Raw genomic sequence first — 22,703 nt, 5'->3', positions numbered from 1 at the left:
ACTTATTTATTTATTATTATTAATATATTTTTTTAAGCCTGTCACATCTGTGAATGTGGAATGTGTTGTTGGTTGATTTGAAAAACAAGAAAACTTAATAAAACTTTAAATTGGAAAAAAGAATGGTCCCCATTAATACAATACATGGAAAGCCTGTCTTTTACTTTGTGTAACTTGTGTAGTTTTGGTAAGCAGTCATGTCTGTTCTAGTGGCCATTTGTGCTGTTAAGAATTTTTGTATAACTTTTTTTCCCATTGTTTTTTGTTTCTTACTGTTTGTTTCTGTTTTTCTTTCCTATTTAACTTACTTTTATAGATGCCTTGATGTATGGATGGATGGATGGGAGAATGAGGGGTTGTGGTTGTACTGTTTTCGTTATATTTGTATCTATAAATAAAGGTACTAAAATAAAGAGAGAAAATCAATGATCATCTAAAAATACAAAACACTTCTGACACTTGTTCAGAGGAAACCAAGCATTACAGCTTGCAGCTGAGGCATGGAATGGAATGACAATAGAGGCTTCTAGGTAGTGTAGTCACAGGAAGGTTAAAGCAGCCACTCAATCGGCCCCGCTAAAGCCACTGTATTTAATGGGGAAGCCACTAATCTTGCATGTCTGTATCAGTGTTATTGTGTCACTGTCACCTTGTGAGTCTATTGTTCTTCTCTCTCTCTCTGAGACAAAGACTCTCTCTCTTTAGAGGAGAAACCCAGGATGTGTGTCTGATTTTGACAACTCTTCCCTTGGGAAAATATTCACACACACTCACACATGCATCTGTGTGCATGTCTGTCTGTGCGTGCTTCTCCCATATGAGAGCTTATCTTTGTCTCTGTAGGAGAGATCACTTAGCGCCAGCATTATTCAATTGGGCCCCCCGTTAACCAAGAGGACCTGCCACAATGGATATCAGTCTAAGAGTGACACTCACACTCTACACTGGCTGCAGGCTGCCCATGTAGTTTCCATTCAATGCAATCACAGACCCACTGGAGCCTCGCTGAGACAATTACCCAGGTTTATACACCTGAGGAAAAGCAATCGCCCAATGTCGCCATCAACTGCAATAGCAGCAGGGCCAAACTTGAACTGCATAACCCCTAGTCAATCCCCAATAACCGCCCACACACACACACACTCAAAGCCCCTTTGCGTGTGAACACAGCTGGGGAGATGCTGTATTACACTATCCCTCTGCTCCCTGTCCAAAACAATGTAGAAAAAGAGATTTCCAGCCAATCGACGGGGTTGATACCGTACTGTATGTACCATGTGGTGGCTCTATTCAACTCGCTTCTATCTCTGTTCTGTGTGAATGCTTTAAAGGTTGTCTTTGTTGTACTGTACCACCGCCGTTCAGCTTTTCTCTTATTGGTCACATACAGGTCTTTTCTGTCTCAAACCCACACATAGGATTCTCTCTCTCTCTCTATCAATTACACGATTCACCCACGCATGCCTCCCTCTCTTCTCTACCATTTCTACTGTATATGTCTCTATCTCCTGTTTCCTCTTCTCTCTCCTTCCCTGTCTTTTGTGGCCTTTTGGTTTCACGGTATGTGGTCAGTCTCTTTCCTTCTCCCTGGGCAGTGACTAAATCCACATTCATAGTATAAAGAGATAGTGACCCAGTCCTAGCCTTCCTAATGGGACTGCTGCTTACACAGACCAGCGAGTTAGTGAGTGGGTGGGGGACCAGCTGGCTCTTGCAGCCCAGGGAGATGGGTGGAGGCTGGGTGACCTCGCCCTGGGTAAGAGGGGTTGCCTGTGTATGTGTACTCCCAGGTCATGCTGGTAGGATTAGGGAGCTCAGTTCAGACCCCTCTGTAAGGTGTGTAGCAGGTGTGTGCTCTCGCTTCATTATAATTCATGCACTGAGTAAAAGTGACGACCAGCAACCAGCTTAATCACAGATCACTTGTTTTAATGTGTTTACAGTATTTTATAAGGCTGTGCGTGCTTTGATTAACTTCAATGGGTCTGTTACTAGTTTCCATTGAGAATAAAACTTCTTCACATTAAGAGACCTGAACACCCGATAAGATCAGCTGCCAGTATGACAGATGTGTGAGCAACTCAGCGAAAGGGCAGAGGGAGTGAGAAGAGGAGGTGAGGGGTGGAGAAGGGAATCATCTTTTGGTGATAAACGTGAGAAGAAATATAAGGGAGAAGAAGAATTCCAGCAGAGAGAAATGGAGGAGGAGAGGATGGCGATGGAGGCTAGGAGAAAGGAAGGAATGCGAAGGACTGAGGAGGGAGATGTATGAGAATCATGTGTGCGTTCCCAGAACAATGCCTGGCTGTTATGTCCCTGCAATAGTAATTGAAACGTGTGCGATACCAAGCGAACACTCTGAGACCATGATTTTGTGAATAATCGACCAACCATCAAGTGGGACCAGAACTATCCCGTTTGTAATTGCGAATCACAAATGAAAGGGAGTGTGTGTGTGTGCAGCATGGCGACAGGCCTGCATTGCTGCTTTATCTCTGCGTCAGTGTTTTTAGAGCTTTTCAGTGTTGTGTCAAATGGTGATGTTTTGGAGTCGGTGGTCATCAACAAATGGGGGCTTCTAAATGGCTCTAGGGCTATCTGGACTATAGCACTAAACACACACACACACAGGTTGAATATTACCACGGTTGTATTACTAAAATTGTACACTTTCCAAAATGATGTTGTCATGCTTGTTGTGCCTTATATAAAGGCCATCAGCAGAGTGAAATAGAAGGACAGAAAGGAGGGAGGAAAGGAAGTATGAATTAATTCATAACCAGTACCATGTCCCAAAGGCAGGAGCGACGAGAGTGGGAAGAGGAGAGGCGGGGAACGGAAGAGTAGAATAATAGTGGAGAGGAAGAGAGAGGATGTGTACCCTGTCTCTCCCCTAGTTCCTTCATTGCTGATTGACATAGCAGCATGGACCATTAGTCAGCTGATGAATGAAAGCAAACCAGATATGAAATTTGATTTCCTACCGAGCTAACAAGAAGAACGCAGCAGGAAAACAAGGTGAGGGAGGGGCAGGGAGAGAAGGAGAGGAAGTGGGAAGAAGGGAGCCGATATATGGAGGAGAGAACATAGAAAGAATAAACATGAACTGTGGAGAAAGGGAGAGCGAGAGAGACCAAGGGAACTGGGACAAAGGATAAGGAGGATATCAAGCATATTATAGAGCGATTGAACATGAAACAATGAGTGAAGGACAACGAGAGAGTGATAAATAAAGAGAAACGAGAGAGGGGGAGACAGCGATGGAGAGAGCGAAAGAGTGATAGCTGAGTGGCTGTGAAGTGTGTTGGAGATGGTGATATAGTGAGTGAGTGGTTTGGAGGGTTTCAGATGAGCTGGACAGAGAACAATGAGATTCATGGAGCTGAGACTGCATTAATGAACTACGCTTCATAAATCTCTCTCTAGCTCCCCTCTGCCACCTCTCTCGCTCTCTCATGGAAAGATTGTTAACTTGTTTTGCTGTTTCATGTCTGTGTTTAGTATCTGTACTTGCGTTGAACTGTCTTACACATTTGCTAATTGATGAATCAAATATTTTCTTTCTCTCTCTCTTAGCGGGGCGTTCTCTGAGGTGGTGTTGGCCCAGGAGAGGTCTACAGGGAAGATGTTTGCTGTGAAGTGTATCCCCAAGAAGGCCCTGAAGGGGAAAGAGAGCAGCATCGAGAACGAGATCAACGTGCTCCGCAAGTAAGTCTCCCACCTACCTTCTCCTCCCTAACACCTGTTACCCTGGCGACCGAACGGAAACACCGCCACCCTTCACCACCGCGCATCACGCTCGCATCCCTCCCACTACTCCACATTCACTGTTATCTTTAGGTCACCGTCCACAGTCTCACACTGACAGAACAGGAGATTAAGGTAGGTAGCGACTATAGAAAACACCCTCTCTGTCTTCTATTTCTTTGCTTAGCGACCTTGTGTCCTAAGCACTGATACTGAACTTAATGTACCTACTAATCTTTTCTTCCAGTGAGGAACACATTGTATTTTACACATGTTAGGCCACACAAGCTCACAGAATGGGGCCGGCGAGTGCTGAAGCGCGTAGCGTGTGGAAATCGTCTGTCCTCGGTTGCAATACTCACTACCGAGTTCCAAACTGCCTCTTGCGGCAACATCAGCACAAGAACGGTTTGTCGGAAGCTTCATGAAATGGGTTTCCATGGCAGAGCAGCCTCACACAAACATAACATCACCATGCGCAATGCCAAGCTTCGGCTGGAGTGGTGTAAAGCTCGCCGCCATTGGGATCTGGAGCAGTGGAAACGCGTTCTCTGGAGTGTTGAATCACGCTTCACCATCTGTCAGTCCGACGGAGTAATCTGGGATTGGTGGATGCCAGGAGAACACTACCTGCCCCAATGCATAGTGTCAACTGTAAAATTTGGTGGAGGAGGAATAATGGCCTGAGCTGTTTTGTCATGGTTCGGCTAGGCCTCTTAGTTCCAGTGAAGGATTAATCTTAATGCTACAGCATAAGCATTCTAGATTATTCTGTGCTTCCAACTTTGTGGCAACAGTTTGAAGAAGGACCTTCCCTGTTTCAGCATGACAATGACCCTGTGCACAAAGCGAGGTCCATACAGAAATGGTTTGTCGATCGGTGTGGAAGAACTTGACTGGCCTGCACAGAGCCCTGACCTCAACACCATCGAACACATTTGGGATGAATTGGAACACCAACTGCGAGCCAGGCCTATTCACCCAACATCCATGCCCGACCTCACTAATGCTCTTGTGGCTGGATGGAAGCAAGTCCCCGCAGCAATGTACCAACATCTAGTGGAAAGTCTTCCCAGAAGAGTGGAGGCTGTTATAGCAGCAAAGTGGGGACCAACTCCATGATAATGCCCATAATTTTGGAAGGAAATGTTTGACGAGCAAGTGTCCACATACTTTTGTAATATATATGTATACACTAAAAGTGGTCATGTGTGTACACACATTCAGACACACACATGCGTCAAAAATAGAGAACTAGTACACACACATTCACAAAGATATAATCAGGCTCTCTCGCTTTATGTTAAGTTGGGGTATAGTGTCGTGCCACAGTCTCTGCCCACTCTGTCGCCTACTAGTTTATTTGGATTCTGCCGCTCTACAGGGATTCACACACACACACACACACACACACACACACACACACACACACACACACACACACACACACACACACAGCCTTCTCTAAGACACAAATAATCAGTTGTCAAATAATAAGGCATTAACTGTGGAAGGATTTGTCATGTAATGAGAGGGGATCAGGAATCCTCTATCTCTACTCTTAGGTTCATATCTGCTTTACCCTTCCACGATGCCAGAGAGACTTTAAACACATTCTCCTCCCTGGTGATCTCATCTCAGCCATCTTTCCTCAGACTGTCTATGACTCATATCTCTACTCTCCACCGCTCGCTACGAGCTCAGAGATCTCACACACTCCTAATGTACGTACTGAACTCCCCACCTGCTCACGCTTCCTGTGTGTGTGCGCGACAGGTGTGTACAGTATTATTCCCCTTTGCAATAACATCATCGGCAAATGGGTCATGAGGCACACATGCAAACACACACACACACACACACACACACACACACACATACACACGCAGACAGACACACTGACCACCACCACAGCAGCACAAGCATGTCCCATGTGTACACATTATACACTTTCACCATGGAGCAGTTACCATGGCAAGGCCTGAGTATAGTGTTGGAGGGGGGGAGAGACGGAGGGAGAGAGCTTATGTTTAGTAAGTGTTTGAGATGACTCTAGAGCGGAGGTAAAGGGGGATGTAGATGGTCTGGGATATGTTTAAAGGGTTATAGTTGTACATGACTAATATACTAACATTGTCTGTGTTTTCTGTCCCTCCAGAATCAAGCATGAGAACATAGTGGCTTTGGAGGACATCTATGAGAGTTCCAACCACCTCTACCTGATCATGCAGCTGTAAGTTCTCTCTCTCTCTCTCTCTCTCTCTCTCTCTCTCTCTCTCTCTCCTCCATTCATCTAGTCTTATTTCTTGATCTTAATTCCTGTCATTCTCTTTCCCCCCTTCTACTTCTTACTGTCTCTTCTTATCACCCTCTTTGTGTCTCTTCTCTCTCCTTCTGTCTCTCTCTTTGACTGTCTGTCTCGCTCACTGACCTGACCTGCCGTACCCTCAGACTGACTCAGCACTGAGGAATGGGGCAGGGGGTGACTGTTTTAGCTTACACACTCACACACTTTATAAGCCCTCATTACTCCAATTAGACTTCCATTAAGATGGACGACAGGAGAGGGAATGGGACCTGGCTCGTAGCGCTCAGCTAACGTTTACATAATGTTACTCTAACGTTACAGCAAGGCCAACCTGCCACTATGCAGTCCTGGACAAATTAATCAGCTGGAGTTATATCAGTCTGTCGAAGGAGGGCGTGTGAGTTATGGATTTAAATGTGTTGTGAGTTATGTGTGTGTGCAGGAAAGTAGAGCAGTTCTTAAGTTTGATCATTTTGTTTATTGCTGAGTCACGGCACACGTAATGTTATTAGTTTCAGTGCTAACAGGCTGTTGAATTGAGAAGAGAGGAGAAAAACACCCACCCATCAGAACCATCTTTCACTTCAGTCTTCTGCCTCTCATCCTCCCCTCATCTCTCTTCTCTTTTCTTCCATCTCACCCTTGTTCTCCTCACCCCTCACACCTCATCTCTCCTCTCACCTTTACCCCTTACCTCTCCCATCACCTGCAGCAGGTGTGAAATGATTCTCCCCTGTCTCTTCTGCAGCAAGGCACCTTCTCATATCAGGCTCTGTTACCACGGATACAGAGGTGAAAGGTCACCTCACTCCACTTATGACAGGGCTTAACTTGGTAGAACCAGGAATAACACCTCAGCAGTACTCGCAGTACTCATCTGAACTCTGAGTCGGTACCTATCATCCGTGTATCAAGCGTCACCTCCGAGTAGAAACGTTGGACCAGGTCTGCCGTCTTTACCAGCCCCCTGTGATCTTGCCTGGATATGAATCATCCTCAGAGGTTGACAGGTTTGGTTTGATTAAACTTTTCTTTGACACGTCAGGTCTGATATACAGTACCTGTGCTTGGAGTTTGATTTAGATTTGATGTGATTTTGACACGTCAGGTCTGATTAACTTTGCTCTGAGTTTGACATGTCAGGTCTGATATACCTGTACTCTCTCGGAGTTTGACATATCTGATTTAACTTGGCTCTGAGTTTGATACGTCGGGTTTGGTTTAACGGCATCTGTGCTCGGAGGTTGTCATGTCGTTCGATCTAGCTGTGATTAGTTAGTTGGGTCTGGTGTGATGCTTCCATCTCTGGTTGGATGAAGAGCTGCTGTCTACAGCAATCTACAACCATGTCATCACCACATGGCTGATGCATCCAATCCTGTTCAAATAAATGAGGGAGAGAGGGAATGGTATGAGAGGCAGATGGAAGTGTGATGAGGGAGGGAAGGAGAGAGAGAGGGGGGAGAGAGAATGAGATTGGATTCAGAATATACTCAGTGGGTCAGTGTATCAAGGAGATTGCTTCAGGATGAATTTGGTATATGAGTGAAAGCCAAAACTGAGAAAGTGAAGCCAAGAACAAGAGGAGGGGGTTTGAAGGGGGAGACAAAGAGAAAGCAAGCAGGCAGAAGACAGAGAGCGAAAAACATATCTAGAGTAGAGCAAAGCTTGAACCTTTTCGACTCAGTCGGCGGCTAATTAATGATGAATGAAAAGGGTTGTAAAAGTGCGTAGGGTTTTACAGAAAATACAAACATGTTTTTTCTCTCTTCTCCCCAATAACACTGAAACCATGTGAGTTAAACAAACCAAACATTTCTACAGTCAGATCTGTTCTACGGAAGCAGCAGGTTCAGCCACAGGCTTGTGAGTGTTACTGTTAAAACTCCCTCACACCACTACCTTACTGTAGGAACCACTACAGCAGGGTCAACAACACCTTCACACCACTACCTTACTGTAGGAACCACTACAGCAGGGTCAAACAACACCTTCACCACTCAGCAGGGTCACCACCTTCACATCACTACCTTACTGTAGGAACCACTACAGCAGGGTCAGCAACACTGTAGGAACCACTACAGCAGGGTCACCTTACTACCTTACTGTAGGAACCACTACAGCAGGGTCAGCAACACACACTACCTTACTGTAGGAACCACTACAGCAGGGTCAGCAACACCACTACCTTACTGTAGGAACCACTACAGCAGGGTCAGCAACACCACTACCTTACTGTAGGAACCACTACAGCAGGGTCAGCAACACCTTCACACCTTACTGTAGGAACCACTACAGCAGGGTCAGCAACACCACTTTACTGTAGGAACCACTACAGCAGGGTCAACAACACCTTCACACCACTACCTTACTGTAGGAACCACTACAGCAGGGTCAGCAACACCACTACCTTACTGTAGGAACCACTACAGCAGGGTCAGCAACACCTTCACATCACTACCTTACTGTAGCAACCACTACAGCAGGGTCAGCAACACCACTACCTTACTGTAGGAACCACTACAGCAGGGTCAGCAACACCTTCACATCACTACCTTACTGTAGCAACCACTACAGCAGGGTCAGCAACACCACTACCTTACTGTAGGAACCACTACAGCAGGGTCAGCAACACCTTCACACCACTACCTTACTGTAGGAACCACTACAGCAGGGTCAGCAACACCACAGCAACACCTTCACACCACTACCTTACTGTAGGAACCACTACAGCAGGGTCAGCAACACCACTACCTTAGTGTAGGAACCACTACAGCAGGGTCAGCAACACCTTCACATCACTACCTTACTGTAGCAACCACTACAGCAGGGTCAGCAACACCACTACCTTACTGTAGCAACCACTACAGCAGGGTCAGCAACACCTCACTACCTTACTGTAGGAACCACTACAGCAGGGTCAGCAACACCACACCACCTTACTGTAGGAACCACTACAGCAGGGTCAGCAACACCACACCACCCTTACTGTAGGAACCACTACAGCAGGGTCAGCAACACCACACACCACTACCTTACTGTAGCAACCACTACAGCAGGGTCAGCAACACCTTCACACCACTACCTTACTGTAGGAACCACTACAGCAGGGTCAGCAACACCACTACCTTACTGTAGGAACCACTACAGCAGGGTCAGCACCACACCACTACCTTACTGTAGGAACCACTACAGCAGGGTCAACAACACCTTCACACCACTACCTTACTGTAGGAACCACTACAGCAGGGTCAGAAACACCACCACTACCTTACTGTAGGAACCACTACAGCAGGGTCAGCAACACCTTCACACCACTACCTTACTGTAGGAACCACTACAGCAGGGTCAGCAACACCTTCACACCACTACCGTACTATAGGAACCACTACATCAGGGTCAACAACAAGCGACCCGCAGGATTTTAGTTTTTGGTCAAACAAATACTGTAAACTCACCAGGAATTCAGCTAAAAATGTGTATTCCCACAAATTAAAGAGATGTGATCGTGTCTCAATGTAATCAAGATATGAAAGTATTGTTATTTTATTGTAATAATCTCTTTTTTTGAGCTTAGTTGTGGTTCATTTGCAGTGCATCAATTATTATAATTATGTTCCGCCCCCCGACCATCCTCTACGACAAAAATTAGGGGGGCAAAGGAAGAGAGGGATGGAGAACGGGACAGAGATGGCAAGAAAGAGCAATACAGAAGCGAGTGAGACCAAATGGAAAGACAATAGTGTGTGTGAGTGTATGTGTGCACAGTTAGTGTGTGTGTATGTGCCTACAGTATGGTGTTGATGTGTGTATTGAAAGGGAAGGAGATTTGGCTCCTGTCTGATTGCCATGGTCTCCCTACGCAAATGGTTACGCAACCCTGCAGGATGGTGGCCCATCTCCTCCGTCACTACCACACCGTTATGTCCAGCCAACGTGTGTGTGTTGTCAGCTTAGCCTTTTGCTTGTCATTCCCTGCCACGCTCGTCTCGGCTGGAAAAAACAAGTCACTGTTGGCAGAGAAGAGAGAGAGAGTGAGCGAAGAGAAAGGGAGAGAGAGAAGAGAAAGGTAGAGATGGAGCATGGGGATGAAGAGAAAGGGAGAGATGGAGCGTGGGGATAGAGAGAGAAGAGAAAGGGAGAGATGGAGCTTGGGGATAGAGAGAGAAGAGAAAGGGAGAGATGGAGCGTGGGGATAGAGAGAGAAGAGAGGGAGAGATGGAGCGTGGGGATAGAGAGAGAAGAGAAAGGGAGAGATGGAGCTTGGGGATAGAGAGAGAAGAGAAGGGAGAGATGGAGCGTGGGGATGGAGAGAGAAGAGAAAGGGAGAGATGGAGCTTGGGGATAGAGAGGAGAAAGGGAGAGATGGAGCGTGGGGATAGAGAGAGAAGAGAAAGGGAGAGATGGAGCTTGGGGATAGAGAGAGGAAGAGAAAGGGAGAGATGGAGCGTGGGGATGGAGAGAGAAGAGAAAGGGAGAGATGGAGCATGGGGATGAAGAGAAAGGGAGAGATGGAGCTTGGGGATAGAGAGAGAAGAGAAAGGGAGATGGAGCTTGGGGATAGAGAGAGAAGAGAAAGGGAGAGATGGAGCGTGGGGATAGAGAGAGAAGAAGAGATGGAGTGTGGGGATAGAGAGAGAAGAGAAAGGGAGAGATGGAGCGTGGGGATAGAGAGAGAAGAGATGGAGCATGGGGATGAAGAGAAAGGGAGAGATGGAGATGGGGATGAAGAGAAAGGGAGAGATGGAGCGTGGGGATAGAGAGAAAGGGAGAGATGGAGCGTGGGGATAGAGAGAGAAGAGAAAGGGAGAGATGGAGCGTGGGGATAGAGAGAGAAGAGAAAGGGAAGAGATGGAGCGTGGGGATAGAGAGAGAAGAGAAAGGAGAGATGGAGCGTGGGGATAGAGAGAGAAGAGAAAGGGAAGAGATGGAGCGTGGGGATAGAGAGAGAAGAGAAAGGGAGAGATGGAGCGTGGGGATAGAGAGAGAAGAGAAAGGGAGAGATGGAGCTTGGGGATAGAGAGGGAAGAGAAAGGAAGATGGAGCATGGGGATAGAGAGGAAGAGAAAGGGAGAGATGGAGCGTGGGGATAGAGAGAGAAGAGAAAGGGAGATGGAGCTTGGGGATAGAGAGGGAAGAGAAAGGAAGAGATGGAGCATGGGGATAGAGAGAGAAGAGAAAGGGAGAGATGGAGTGTGGGGATAGAGAGAAGAGAAAGGGAGAGATGGAGCGTGGGGATAGAGAGAGAAGAGAAAGGGAGAGATGGAGCTTGGGGATAGAGAGGGAAGAGAAAGGGAGAGATGGAGCTTGGGGATAGAGAGGGAAGAGATGGAGCATGGGGATAGAGAGAGAAGAGAAAGGGAGAGATGGAGTGTGGGGATAGAGAGAGAAGAGAAAGGGAGAGATGGAGCGTGGGGATAGAGAGAAGAGAAAGGGAGAGATGGAGCGTGGGGATAGAGAGAGAAGAAGAGATGGAGCTTGGAGATAGAGAGAGAAGAGAGGGAGATGGAGCATGGGGATAGAGAGGGAAGAGATGGAGCGTGGGGATAGGGAGAAGAGAAAGAAGAGATGGAGCGTGGGGATAGAGAGGGAAGAGATGGAGCGTGGGGATAGAGAGAGAAGAGAAAGGGAGAGATGGAGCTTGGGGATAGAGAGGGAAGAGATGGAGCGTGGGGATAGAGAGAAAGAGAAAGGGAGAGATGGAGCTAAGGGATAGAGAGGGAAGAGATGGAGCGTGGGGATAGAGAGAGAAGAGAAAGGGAGAGATTGAGCGTGGGGATAGAGAGAGAAGAGAAAGGGAGAGATGGAGCGTGGGGATAGAGAGAGAAGAGAAAGGGAGAGATGGAGCGTGGGGATAGAGAGAGAAGAGAAAGGGAGAGATGGAGCGTGGGGATAGAGAGAGAAGAGAAAGGGAGAGATGGAGCGTGGGGATAGAGAGAGAAGAGAAAGGGAGAGATGGAGCGTGGGGATAGAGAGAGAAGAGATGGAGCGTGGGGATAGAGAGGGAAGAGAGGGAGATGGAGCGTGGGGATAGAGAGGGAAGAGATGGAGCGTGGGGATAGAGAGAGAAGAGAGGGAGATGGAGCTGTGGGGATAGAGAGAGAAGAGAAGGAGAGATGGAGCGTGGGGATAGAGAGAGAAGAGAAGGAGAGATGGAGTGTGGGGATAGAGAGAAGAGAGGAAAGGGAGAGATGGAGCGTGGGGATAGAGAGAGAAGAGAGGGAGATGGAGCGTGGGGATAGAGAGAGAAGAGAAGGGAGAGATGGAGTGTGGGGATAGAGAGAAGAGAGGGAGATGGAGCGTGGGGATAGAGAGAGAAGAGAGGGAGAGATGGAGCGTGGGGATAGAGAGAGAAGAGAAGGAGAGATGGAGCGTGGGGATAGAGAGAGAGAGAGGGAGATGGAGCGTGGGGATAGAGAGAGAAGAGAGGGAGATGGAGCGTGGGGATAGAGAGAGAAGAGAAGGAGAGATGGAGCGTGGGGATAGAGAGAAGAGAGGAGATGGAGCGTGGGGATAGAGAGAGAAGAGAAAGAGAGATGGAGCGTGGGGATAGAGAGAAGAGAGGGAGATGGAGTGTGGGGATAGAGAGAAGAGAGGGAGATGGAGCGTGGGGATAGAGAGAAGAGAAGGAGAGATGGAGCGTGGGGATAGAGAGAAGAGAGGGAGATGGAGTGGGGGATAGAGAGAGAAGAGAAGGAGAGATGGAGTGGGGATAGAGAGAAGAGAGGGAGATGGAGCGTGGGGATAGAGAGAAGAGAAGGAGAGATGGAGCGTGGGGATAGAGAGAAGAGAAGGAGAGATGGAGTGTGGGGATAGAGAGAAGAGAGGGAGATGGAGCGTGGGGATAGAGAGAAGAGAAGGAGAGATGGAGCGTGGGGATAGAGAGAAGAGAGGGAGATGGAGTGTGGGGATAGAGAGAAGAGAGGGAGATGGAGGGGGATAGAGATGGAGCGTGGGGATAGAGAGAAGAGAGGGAGATGGAGTGTGGGGATAGAGAGAAGAGAGGGAGATGGAGTGTGGGGATAGAGAGAATAGAGGGAGATGGAGCGTGGGGATAGAGAGAGAAGAGAAGGAGAGATGGAGCGTGGGGATAGAGAGAAGAGAGGGAGATGGAGTGGGGGATAGAGAGAAGAGAGGGAGATGGAGATAGAGAGAGCGAGAGGGAGATGGAGCGTGGGGATAGAGAGAAGAGAGGGAGATGGAGTGTGGGGATAGAGAGAGAAGAGAGGAGATGGAGTGTGGGGATAGAGAGAAGAGAGGGAGATGGAGTGTGGGGATAGAGAGAAGAGAGGGAGATGGAGCGTGGGGATAGAGAGAGAAGAGAGGGAGATGGAGCTGTGGGGATAGAGAGAAGAGAGGGAGATGGAGTGTGGGGATAGAGAGAGAAGATGGAGCGTGGGGATAGAGAGAGAAGAGAAGGAGAGATGGAGCGTGGGGATAGAGAGAAGAGAGGGAGATGGAGTGTGGGGATAGAGAGAGAAGAGAAGGAGAGATGGAGCGTGGGGATAGAGAGAAGAGAGGGAGATGGAGATAGAGAGAAGAGAGGGAGATGGAGTGTGGGGATAGAGAGAAGAGAGGGAGATGGAGTGTGGGGATAGAGAAGAGAAGGAGAGATGGAGTGTGGGGATAGAGAGAGAAGAGAGGGAGATGGAGTGTGGGGATAGAGAGAGAAGAGAAGGAGAGATGGAGCGTGGGGATAGAGAGAGAAGAGAAGGAGATGGAGTGTGGGGATAGAGAGAAGAGAAGGAGAGATGGAGTGTGGGGATAGAGAGAGAAGAGAAGGAGAGATGGAGTGTGGGGATAGAGAGAGAAGAGAGGGAGATGGAGTGTGGGGATAGAGAGAGAAGAGAGGGAGATGGAGTGTGGGGATAGAGAGAAGAGAGGGAGATGGAGTGTGGGGATAGAGAGAGAAGAGAGGGAGAGATGGAGCGTGGGGATAGAGAGAGAAGAGAAGGAGAGATGGAGCGTGGGGATAGAGAGAGAAGAGAAGGAGAGATGGAGCTGTGGGGATAGAGAGAAGAGAGGGAGATGGAGATAGAGAGAGAAGAGAGGGAGATGGAGGTGGGGATAGAGAGAAGAGAGAGATGGAGTGTGGGGATAGAGAGAAGAGAGGGAGATGGAGTGTGGGGATAGAGAGAAGAGAGAGAGATGGAGCGTGGGGATAGAGAGAGAAGAGAAGGAGAGATGGAGTGTGGGGATAGAGAGAGAAGAGAAGGAGAGATGGAGTGTGGGGATAGAGAGAGAAGAGAGGGAGATGGAGCGTGGGGATAGAGAGAAGAGAAGGAGAGATGGAGTGTGGGGATAGAGAGAGAAGAGAGGGAGATGGAGTGTGGGGATAGAGAGAAGAGAAGAGATGGAGCGTGGGGATAGAGAGAGAAGAGAGGGAGATGGAGTGTGGGGATAGAGAGAGAAGAGAGGGAGATGGAGTGTGGGGATAGAGAGAGAAGAGAGGGAGATGGAGTGTGGGGATAGAGAGAAGAGAGGGAGATGGAGTGTGGGGATAGAGAGAGAAGAGAGGGAGATGGAGAGAGAGAAGAGAGGGAGATGGAGTGTGGGGATAGAGAGAAGAGAGGGAGATGGAGCGTGGGGATAGAGAGAAGGAGAGATGGAGCGTGGGGATAGAGAGAAGAGAGGGAGATGGAGCGTGGGGATAGAGAGAGAAGAGAGGGAGATGGAGTGTGGGGATAGAGAGAAGAGAGGGAGATGGAGTGTGGGGATAGAGAGAGAAGAGAGGGAGATGGAGTGTGGGGATAGAGAGAGAAGAGAGGGAGATGGAGTGTGGGGATAGAGAGAGAAGAGAGGGAGATGGAGTGTGGGGATAGAGAGAAGAGAGGGAGATGGAGTGTGGGGATAGAGAGAGAAGAGAGGGAGATGGAGTGTGGGGATAGAGAGAGAAGAGAGGGAGATGGAGTGTGGGGATAGAGAGAAGAGAGGGAGATGGAGCGTGGGGATAGAGAGAAGGAGAGATGGAGTGGGGGATAGAGAGAAGAGAGGGAGATGGAGCGTGGGGATAGAGAGAAGGAGAGATGGAGCGTGGGGATAGAGAGAAGGAGAGATGGAGTGTGGGGATAGAGAGAAGAGAGGGAGATGGAGCGTGGGGATAGAGAGAAGAGAGGGAGATGGAGCGTGGGGATAGAGAGAAAGAGAGGGAGATGGAGCGTGGGGATAGAGAGAGAAGAGAGGGAGATGGAGTGTGGGGATAGAGAGAGAAGAGAGGGAGTGTGGGGATAGAGAGAAGAGAGGGAGATGGAGTGTGGGGATAGAGAGAGAAGAGAGGGAGTGTGGGGATAGAGAGAGCGAGAGGGAGGAAGGAGAGAAAGGGCAAGAGAGAGCGGAGCGGATTAGCAATGAATTTCTTATCTCCTTTTTTCAGAGACTTCCTTAGAATGTAACTTTCTTCCTGTTCTTATTTGATCTGTCACTGTGACGATGCCCCCCAGATTCACACTCACTCCGCCAATGTGTGTATGCATGTGCTATTTTGTTTGTGTATTCAATATTCATCCAATGCAAATCTCTGCAGTTTTAGAGAGAAATATATTTGACCCTATGCTCATTCTCCATCAATCTCCCTCAGTGCAGCAACGAGAGGTGCAGTGAACCTGGTTGTTCTTGTGTAGTATATAGGTTATTATTTTATATTGATAGTTATGTTTGTATCTTATGGCGGTTAAGGTTAGAATTGAGATTGATTTAAGCTGATCCAAGATCAGTATTTAGGTTCAGAGAGTAACTAGAAGACAATAAGAGATCTTGTTGCGTCTGTTTTAGGTTCAGTGTGTGGGTTAATATGAATACCAGTAATGATCATGGTTACAGCTCCCCCATGGGGATCAGAGGAGAGGAGCAGCCCCTCAGGCTCCTGCTGCAGAATCTGTCAACTCAGTACTGAGGAAGAAGGCACAGTACATCTGCCTCCCAAACGCCATACACAGAGAGAGAAGGAGGGACTTTATTGGGTCAATATGAAAGCACTAACATCAGCGGATCAAAACAGTACTTGTTGTCACCGCTGATTCCTGGTAGCCCTTGGCGTGACATGGCATGGCGTTCTGTTGAAGGTCAGCTGTCTGTTTATCAATCTAGTGTTTATAGAAGGACTGCAGCCAGATGCCTTCAGGGGACATGTCAAACATGAGAGCGCGAGACAACAGAAACAGTCGATGGGGTCAATACAGGAACCAGGAGAGGGAGCTGTGTACCTGTGGAAATGAAAAATGTCCTTCCTCCGTTGTTTCCATATGGTGCTTGTCAGTACAAACGGAGACCAGTCATAAGAGACAGATTCTACCTCTTTAATCTTCTTACCGTACATACTAGGCATTTTAATGTGTCTCTTTGTTCTAACCCATGTTAAACCTAATATAGAGTCATTTGACTTAAAAATTTAAAAAATGTATCCCTATCTCCTCCCTTCCTCCCTCAGAACTAGTCTTTACGGACTGTGGCACTATTAGAGATGAGTGGTTGGCTACTCCCCCTTGTGGTGGAATGTGACAGAAAGATGCTTTTCCCCGACAGACCTACAGTGTTACATGGGTTCTCTGCAGTGAAACGAAGTGATGACACCCTGCTCACATACAGCTGAGTGCCACTAAGCTAATGACCAGTGCACTGAGCTGTTCTACTAGTGGCAGACCCAGGATCAGTTTACCCTTTCCATAACCATGAGGGACGGCCGGACATACTACAAATCTGTCCTTAGATCAGTGCTTAGCAGCCATCTATACTACCCTGTGCCAGTTGGCTGTAGAGGACTGAGGAAAGTTATGGGATGTTCAGCTTATGGCCTGTGGCTGTTCTGGCACTTTAAAAACCCCATAATCTGTCTAAGAGTCTTAAAACAAACCTGTAAAACAGCAAGGGCACCGTCTGACACACACACACACACACACAGTCTGAAGCTTAACTATCCTCCACGGTGTCAATCTATGGTCCGAGAAATATGAGGCACCTTTTTCTCAGTTTCTTTTAGATTTTGTTTCCCTCCCATCTCCTGTCCTGTCTCTCTGCTACAGTTCTCCCCATACAGTTAGTTTTAGACTGTATGGTGCACTTTGATTGGTTGTGATAGTATAGAGCATGAAGGGATAAGTTTAGTGGCACAGAGGGTTGGAATGGGTCAAAGCACTCCCCACTGTGGGGTACACACACACACACACACACACACACACACGGTTGAATGGAGGCAGATTCGTGTAGCTCATAAATGAAGTCTCAGTGGATCTGTCTCATAACAGGTTCCCTCCAGATGTGTGTCTGCGTGTGTGCACATCTGTTTTACTTACCTCGTTTACTGACCGCCTCTCTGTCTGTGTCTACAGAGTGTCGGGAGGCGAGTTGTTTGACCGTATCGTGGAGAAGGGGTTCTACACAGAGAAAGATGCCAGTACGCTCATTAGACAAGTGCTAGACGCTGTCGACTACCTCCACAAGTTGGGCATCGTCCACAGAGACCTGAAGGTGATGGTGACACACAAGCTTGCACTCCTCTCCCTCTCTCCCATCACACACACACACAATCACACTGAAACACACACACTGAAACACAGACACAAAAACCCTGTCTACTCTCCCCTGCATCTCGACATGTGCGGATCACTTGTGTTTTATGGACCATGATTCATTGCGGTGATGTGGTGCAGCATGCGTTTGTGATTTAGGCCACTCAGCGGGTCACAACACACAGTGGCTTCTGGGAAATACACCACAGAGCGGAATCGCCTGAGAGAGAGGAGTACGGTCAAACGGCTTCATAAAACAGACAGCAACATAACTGTATTGTGTGGTCGGTTATAGCCTACCTAACGAATTATTACGATTTTATATCTACAGTCTGTTCAGGGTATGTATTTAAGTAAACAGATCAAAGGATGGGAGAGCTCAGTTTGAGTGTTAATCACAATCTATTGCTCCATCTCTCTCGCTCTCTCTCTCTCTCTCTCCGTCCTCTCTTCCCAGCCAGAGAACCTGCTGTATTTTAACCCCCAGGACGAGTCTAAGATCATGATCAGTGACTTTGGTCTGTCCAAGATGGAGGGCAGTGGGGACGTCATGTCGACTGCGTGCGGCACGCCGGGATACGTGGGTAAGAGATGCCTCTCCACCCCTTAATCTTAAATATCCTGACTTAAAAGTTAATGCCACATGTTAATATACCTTGTGTCGTTGGCTACTGAAATGTTAATACTGGAAGCAAATGAAAGCCTTTTAGGTTTTTAGGCTACCATCCTTTCCAAAAGTCATATGCTACGTTGTGTTCACTCTTACTGAGTGTGATGCCATCACTGTGCTTCACAGTGACACACTTTATAATATAGTATAGTATAGGAAAAATCACACTGCTTTAATTATGTGTCTGCAATGGGAGAGGGTGCATCTGTGTGCCACTCACACACACAGACATCCTGCCTCTGGAGTAAGAAGCTCTTATCACACGCTGACAGACCCTGCCCCCAGTCGCCTGCTTTCCCCTTTTTAACAGAGCGACTGAGTCAGAGAGTCAACATGGCGGGGCGCTCCACTGCAGTGCACTACGCGCCAGACGACTGCCATCCCTGTGTCAGACATGGGGATTTATATACTGCATCCCTGACACTGTGTGTGTGTGTGTGTGTGTGTGTGTGTGTGTGTGTGTGTGTGTGTGTGTGTGTGTGTGTGTGTGTGTGTGTGTGTGTGTGTGTGTGTGTGTGCGTGCGTGCGTGCGTGATTTTTCATCTCAGCGGAGTGTGAGAGACAGATGTTTTACATTATTTCCATGACAGAACCTTTCATGTTGACGTGTAGAACAGTGCCTCTGGTAGTCAGACACTCTGAAGACTCATCATGTTGACTTGTAGGACGGTGCCTCTGGTAGTCAGACACTCTGAAGACTCATCATGTTGACTTGTAGGACGGTGCCTCTGGTAGTCAGACACTCTGAAGACTCATCATGTTGACTTGTAGGACGGTGCCTCTGGTAGTCAGACACTCTGAAGACTCATCATGTTGACTTGTAGGACAGTGCCTCTGGTAGTCAGACACTCTGAAGACTCATCATGTTGACTTGTAGGACAGTGCCTCTGGTAGTCAGACACTCTGAAGACTCATCATGTTGACTTGTAGGACGGTGCCTCTGGTAGTCAGACACTCTGAAGACTCATCATGTTGACTTGTAGGACGGTGCCTCTGGTAGTCAGACACTCTGAAGACTCATCATGTTGACTTGTAGGACGGTGCCTCTGGTAGTCAGACACACTGAAGACTCATCATGTTGACTTGTAGGACAGTGCCTCTGGTAGTCAGACACTCTGAAGACTCATCATGTTGACTTGTAGGACGGTGCCTCTGGTAGTCAGACACACTGAAGACTCATCATGTTGACTTGTAGGACAGTGCCTCTGGTAGTCAGACACTCTGAAGACTCATCATGTTGACTTGTAGGACGGTGCCTCTGGTAGTCAGACAATCTGAAGACTCATCATGTTGACGTGTAGGACAGTGCCTCTGGTAGTCAGACACTCTGAAGACTCATCATGTTGACTTGTAGGACGGTGCCTCTGGTAGTCAGACACTCTGAAGACTCATCATGTTGACTTGTAGGACGGTGCCTCTGGTAGTCAGACACTCTGAAGACTCATCATGTTGACTTGTAGGACGGTGCCTCTGGTAGTCAGACACACTGAAGACTCATCATGTTGACGTGTAGGACGATGCCTCTGGTAGTCAGACACACTGAAGACTCATCATGTTGACTTGTAGGACGGTGCCTCTGATAGTCAGACACTCTGAAGACTCATCATGTTGACGTCTTATCTGCCGGGTCCTATCCACGCTCCTACATCGACACGCAAGTCAGTTAGCAGACACTTGTTTAAGCTTATCCATAGGGAACTGTAGCCGGTGTACTGTAGGCCAGCTAAACAACACCTTACTAGTTAATGACATTGGAACTGTCCCATCCACATGACATTGTCTTTAAATGCTCAGACACTCCTTTGTTCTCCTTCCTCATCCCTCTATCCAACAATCTTGTGAGATGAGGCCACTGCAGTTTTTGTCCCTCCATCCCTCCCTCCCCATCTGCTATGGGCTGCTGTAGGCCTTTTCCATTCTAAGAGGCTGTAATGTGATGGTTGCTGCATTAGAAATGCTGCTAAATATAGCAGGTCCTGGATGATGGCATTGAGAAGCCTGCATTCCTGAGGTATGAATAGCCCAGGGTTAGCGCCTGGGATGGCTGAATTAAGACCAGACTCTGTGGTTTGGACAGGCCCACCGTCAGAGTGGACACACGCATACACATACTGGGTACACGCACACACACACACGTTGGCCATATTGTTAAAGGAGATACGTACCACACACACTCAGCCCAGCACAAGTTTTTTTTTAAAGTATTACATTTGAGCCTCTCAGTGCACACGCATCTATGCGTGTCCGACTGTGTGTGTGAGTCTATGCTTGTGACTGTGTGTGTGTTTCCTGTTCCGTAATCTGTATTTACCTCAATCTTTGATTTTGTCCTGTCTGGCGGCTGTTGTTTGGGTGATATCAGTTTTATTTTGTCTGGGCCGTTATCATTGATTAGTCTGGACAGGCTTCTATGTCTCTAATCGCCCACGGAGGGGGGGGTGGGGGGGGGGGGTGGTGGTGTGTGTCACAGCCTCTGATAGGATGAGCTCCAGCTCTGGGCTCGACAGTAGGGTAATCCAGGACGGAGAACATGTCTCTATGTCCGTCTCTCTCCATCTCTGACTGTCTCCAGTTATGTCATCAAAGTCACATAACTCTCTCTGTCTCTCTCTCAGCTCCAGAGGTTCTTGCTCAGAAGCCCTACAGTAAGGCAGTGGACTGCTGGTCCATTGGAGTCATTGCATACATCCTGTAAGTATTTACAGTCTATTGTACAACTCCTACAGACATGCTATGTGTTCCCATACCCAGTCAATGCCATGAGGGCAGAATTCACAGCTTTATATTGAGGGCCTTGGTTTGGATCCTTGGTCACTCTGTGATTTTCATGTCTTCTAGAGTGCAGATGCATTTCACAAGTTCACACAAGTTTGACTTATTATGTGTGTGCGTGGATGTTTGTGTTTTGTAATGGCCATTAATGGAGAATGACACAACATCATACCTCTCTTTCCTTTCATCAGACCCAGATGTTAGTCTGCTACACTCTGCTCTGCTCAGTCACCATGTATGGACATATTGCTTCTGAGGAGAAAAAACAGACTTTTCAACATGTCTCTTTTGTTTTTCATTTGTCTTTCACCCCTCTGTCTGTGTGTGGACAACCTCTGAGTCAGAGCAGATTTAGCGCTGTGTGTGTTTCAGCTCTCGCTGACTGAGTTCCAGACGTATGTGTGTGTTTAGGGGTTAGAGTTCACGGTTAGGGACAGGGTGAATAGGGGTAATAGAACAATAAAGGCTGTGAGAACGAGAGAAAGGTGTGCCTTACCTCAGCCATTAGAGCATCAGTGCAAATCTTCCTCATCCCCTGAAAACGTTCCTCATTTTTGCTCCTCTCTCCCTTTCTGTGTTGTTCTTGGCTCTCAATGGTTTGTCGCAAGATGAGCTCTGTGATGTGCAAAGCAGGCTCTGCCCTCTGGTTCTCTCTCATCCTTCCCCTCTCCCCTTGTTCCTTCTCCCGCCCCAATTGCTCAGACATCCTCTGTTCTCTGTTTTCACCTGTTTATATACATCTCTGTCTGTTTATTGATGTAGCTGTTATGTAACTCTCCCTGCTTACACAGCTTTGGATATAAGGATCACTAGGTGTCACTAGGGTCCTTAGAGGTGTGTGTGTGTGGGTGTGTGTGTGGGAGTGTGTGTGCGCGCGCTCCTGTCACCTCTACACATGTGAGCGAGGAGAAATAAGGGTCTGAGAAACAGCGTTCACACAGTCAGTCAGTCCAGCTGGTGGATTAAACTGTGAATGTTTGTATGTTCAATAAGTAGTCCTCAAACATCCTTGTGAATAGCCTAGGCAATATTACATTAGACCAAATATGTGTTTAGAGTTCAAGTAAATACATTAAATCCAAGAATATGCAGTTCTGGATGGTAGACCCCTGATGTTGCCACAGTGAGTTCCCAGTGATCAGTGAGCTACTCCCGTCTTGTCATTTAGCCATTAGCACCATTAGAACAGGCCTCGGACCTCGTTAGCCGATCCTGAGCACTTCAACACAATCCGGCTTGGCATGCCTGGTTGGGTCTCTCCTCAGGTGTGAAGCGATCGCATCAGGTAATCAGGTGGAATAATCGCTCGGGCTCCTGCGGGGGAATGACGTTCAAGTCTTTTAACCAAATGTGAAAGCACAAAAACAAAAAGCTCATTGCGACCACATCAGGCAGAACAGAGTTCGATGGAGAAAGGCGTTTTAATGAGGTTTGATCATAATGGCGGCTAATGTTTTCTATGGAAATCGTTTTGCCACTTGAAGAAGTTCAATTAGTCCAGGATGAGGTTAGGAGAGCAGACAGAGAAAAGGTTTCGGATACATTACATTCACCTTGTCAGTTTATTGTTATCAATTGAATAGTTGTTTAAGCATTTATCTCATTCATCCTCATGGTATTCTATTATCATCTTAAAAGTAAACTATTTCTTGAAGTAGGAAGTGAATGCATGTGTTAACTTTTATGAGCTCACTTCCTGTCT

The 22,703-nt window shown here is 47.6% G+C and overlaps 1 protein-coding gene across 1 annotated transcript in view; it reads left to right on the top strand.

Moving 5' to 3' along the window:
* Positions 1 to 22,703, top strand: part of LOC112216931 (calcium/calmodulin-dependent protein kinase type 1D) — a 75,045-nt gene that overhangs the window by 43,057 nt on the left and 9,285 nt on the right. Inside the window, exons 2-6 of the mRNA XM_024377086.2 lie at positions 3,577 to 3,708; positions 5,906 to 5,980; positions 17,380 to 17,518; positions 18,017 to 18,143; positions 20,845 to 20,920. Of these exons, the coding sequence (XP_024232854.2) occupies positions 3,577 to 3,708; positions 5,906 to 5,980; positions 17,380 to 17,518; positions 18,017 to 18,143; positions 20,845 to 20,920 (549 nt within the window). The remainder of the gene's footprint in view (positions 1 to 3,576; positions 3,709 to 5,905; positions 5,981 to 17,379; positions 17,519 to 18,016; positions 18,144 to 20,844; positions 20,921 to 22,703) is intronic.

Source organism: Oncorhynchus tshawytscha, linkage group LG17, assembly GCF_018296145.1.
Source record: "Oncorhynchus tshawytscha isolate Ot180627B linkage group LG17, Otsh_v2.0, whole genome shotgun sequence".
NCBI classification, from domain to species: domain Eukaryota; kingdom Metazoa; phylum Chordata; class Actinopteri; order Salmoniformes; family Salmonidae; genus Oncorhynchus; species Oncorhynchus tshawytscha.
This window is presented reverse-complemented; position numbering and strand designations above follow the sequence as displayed.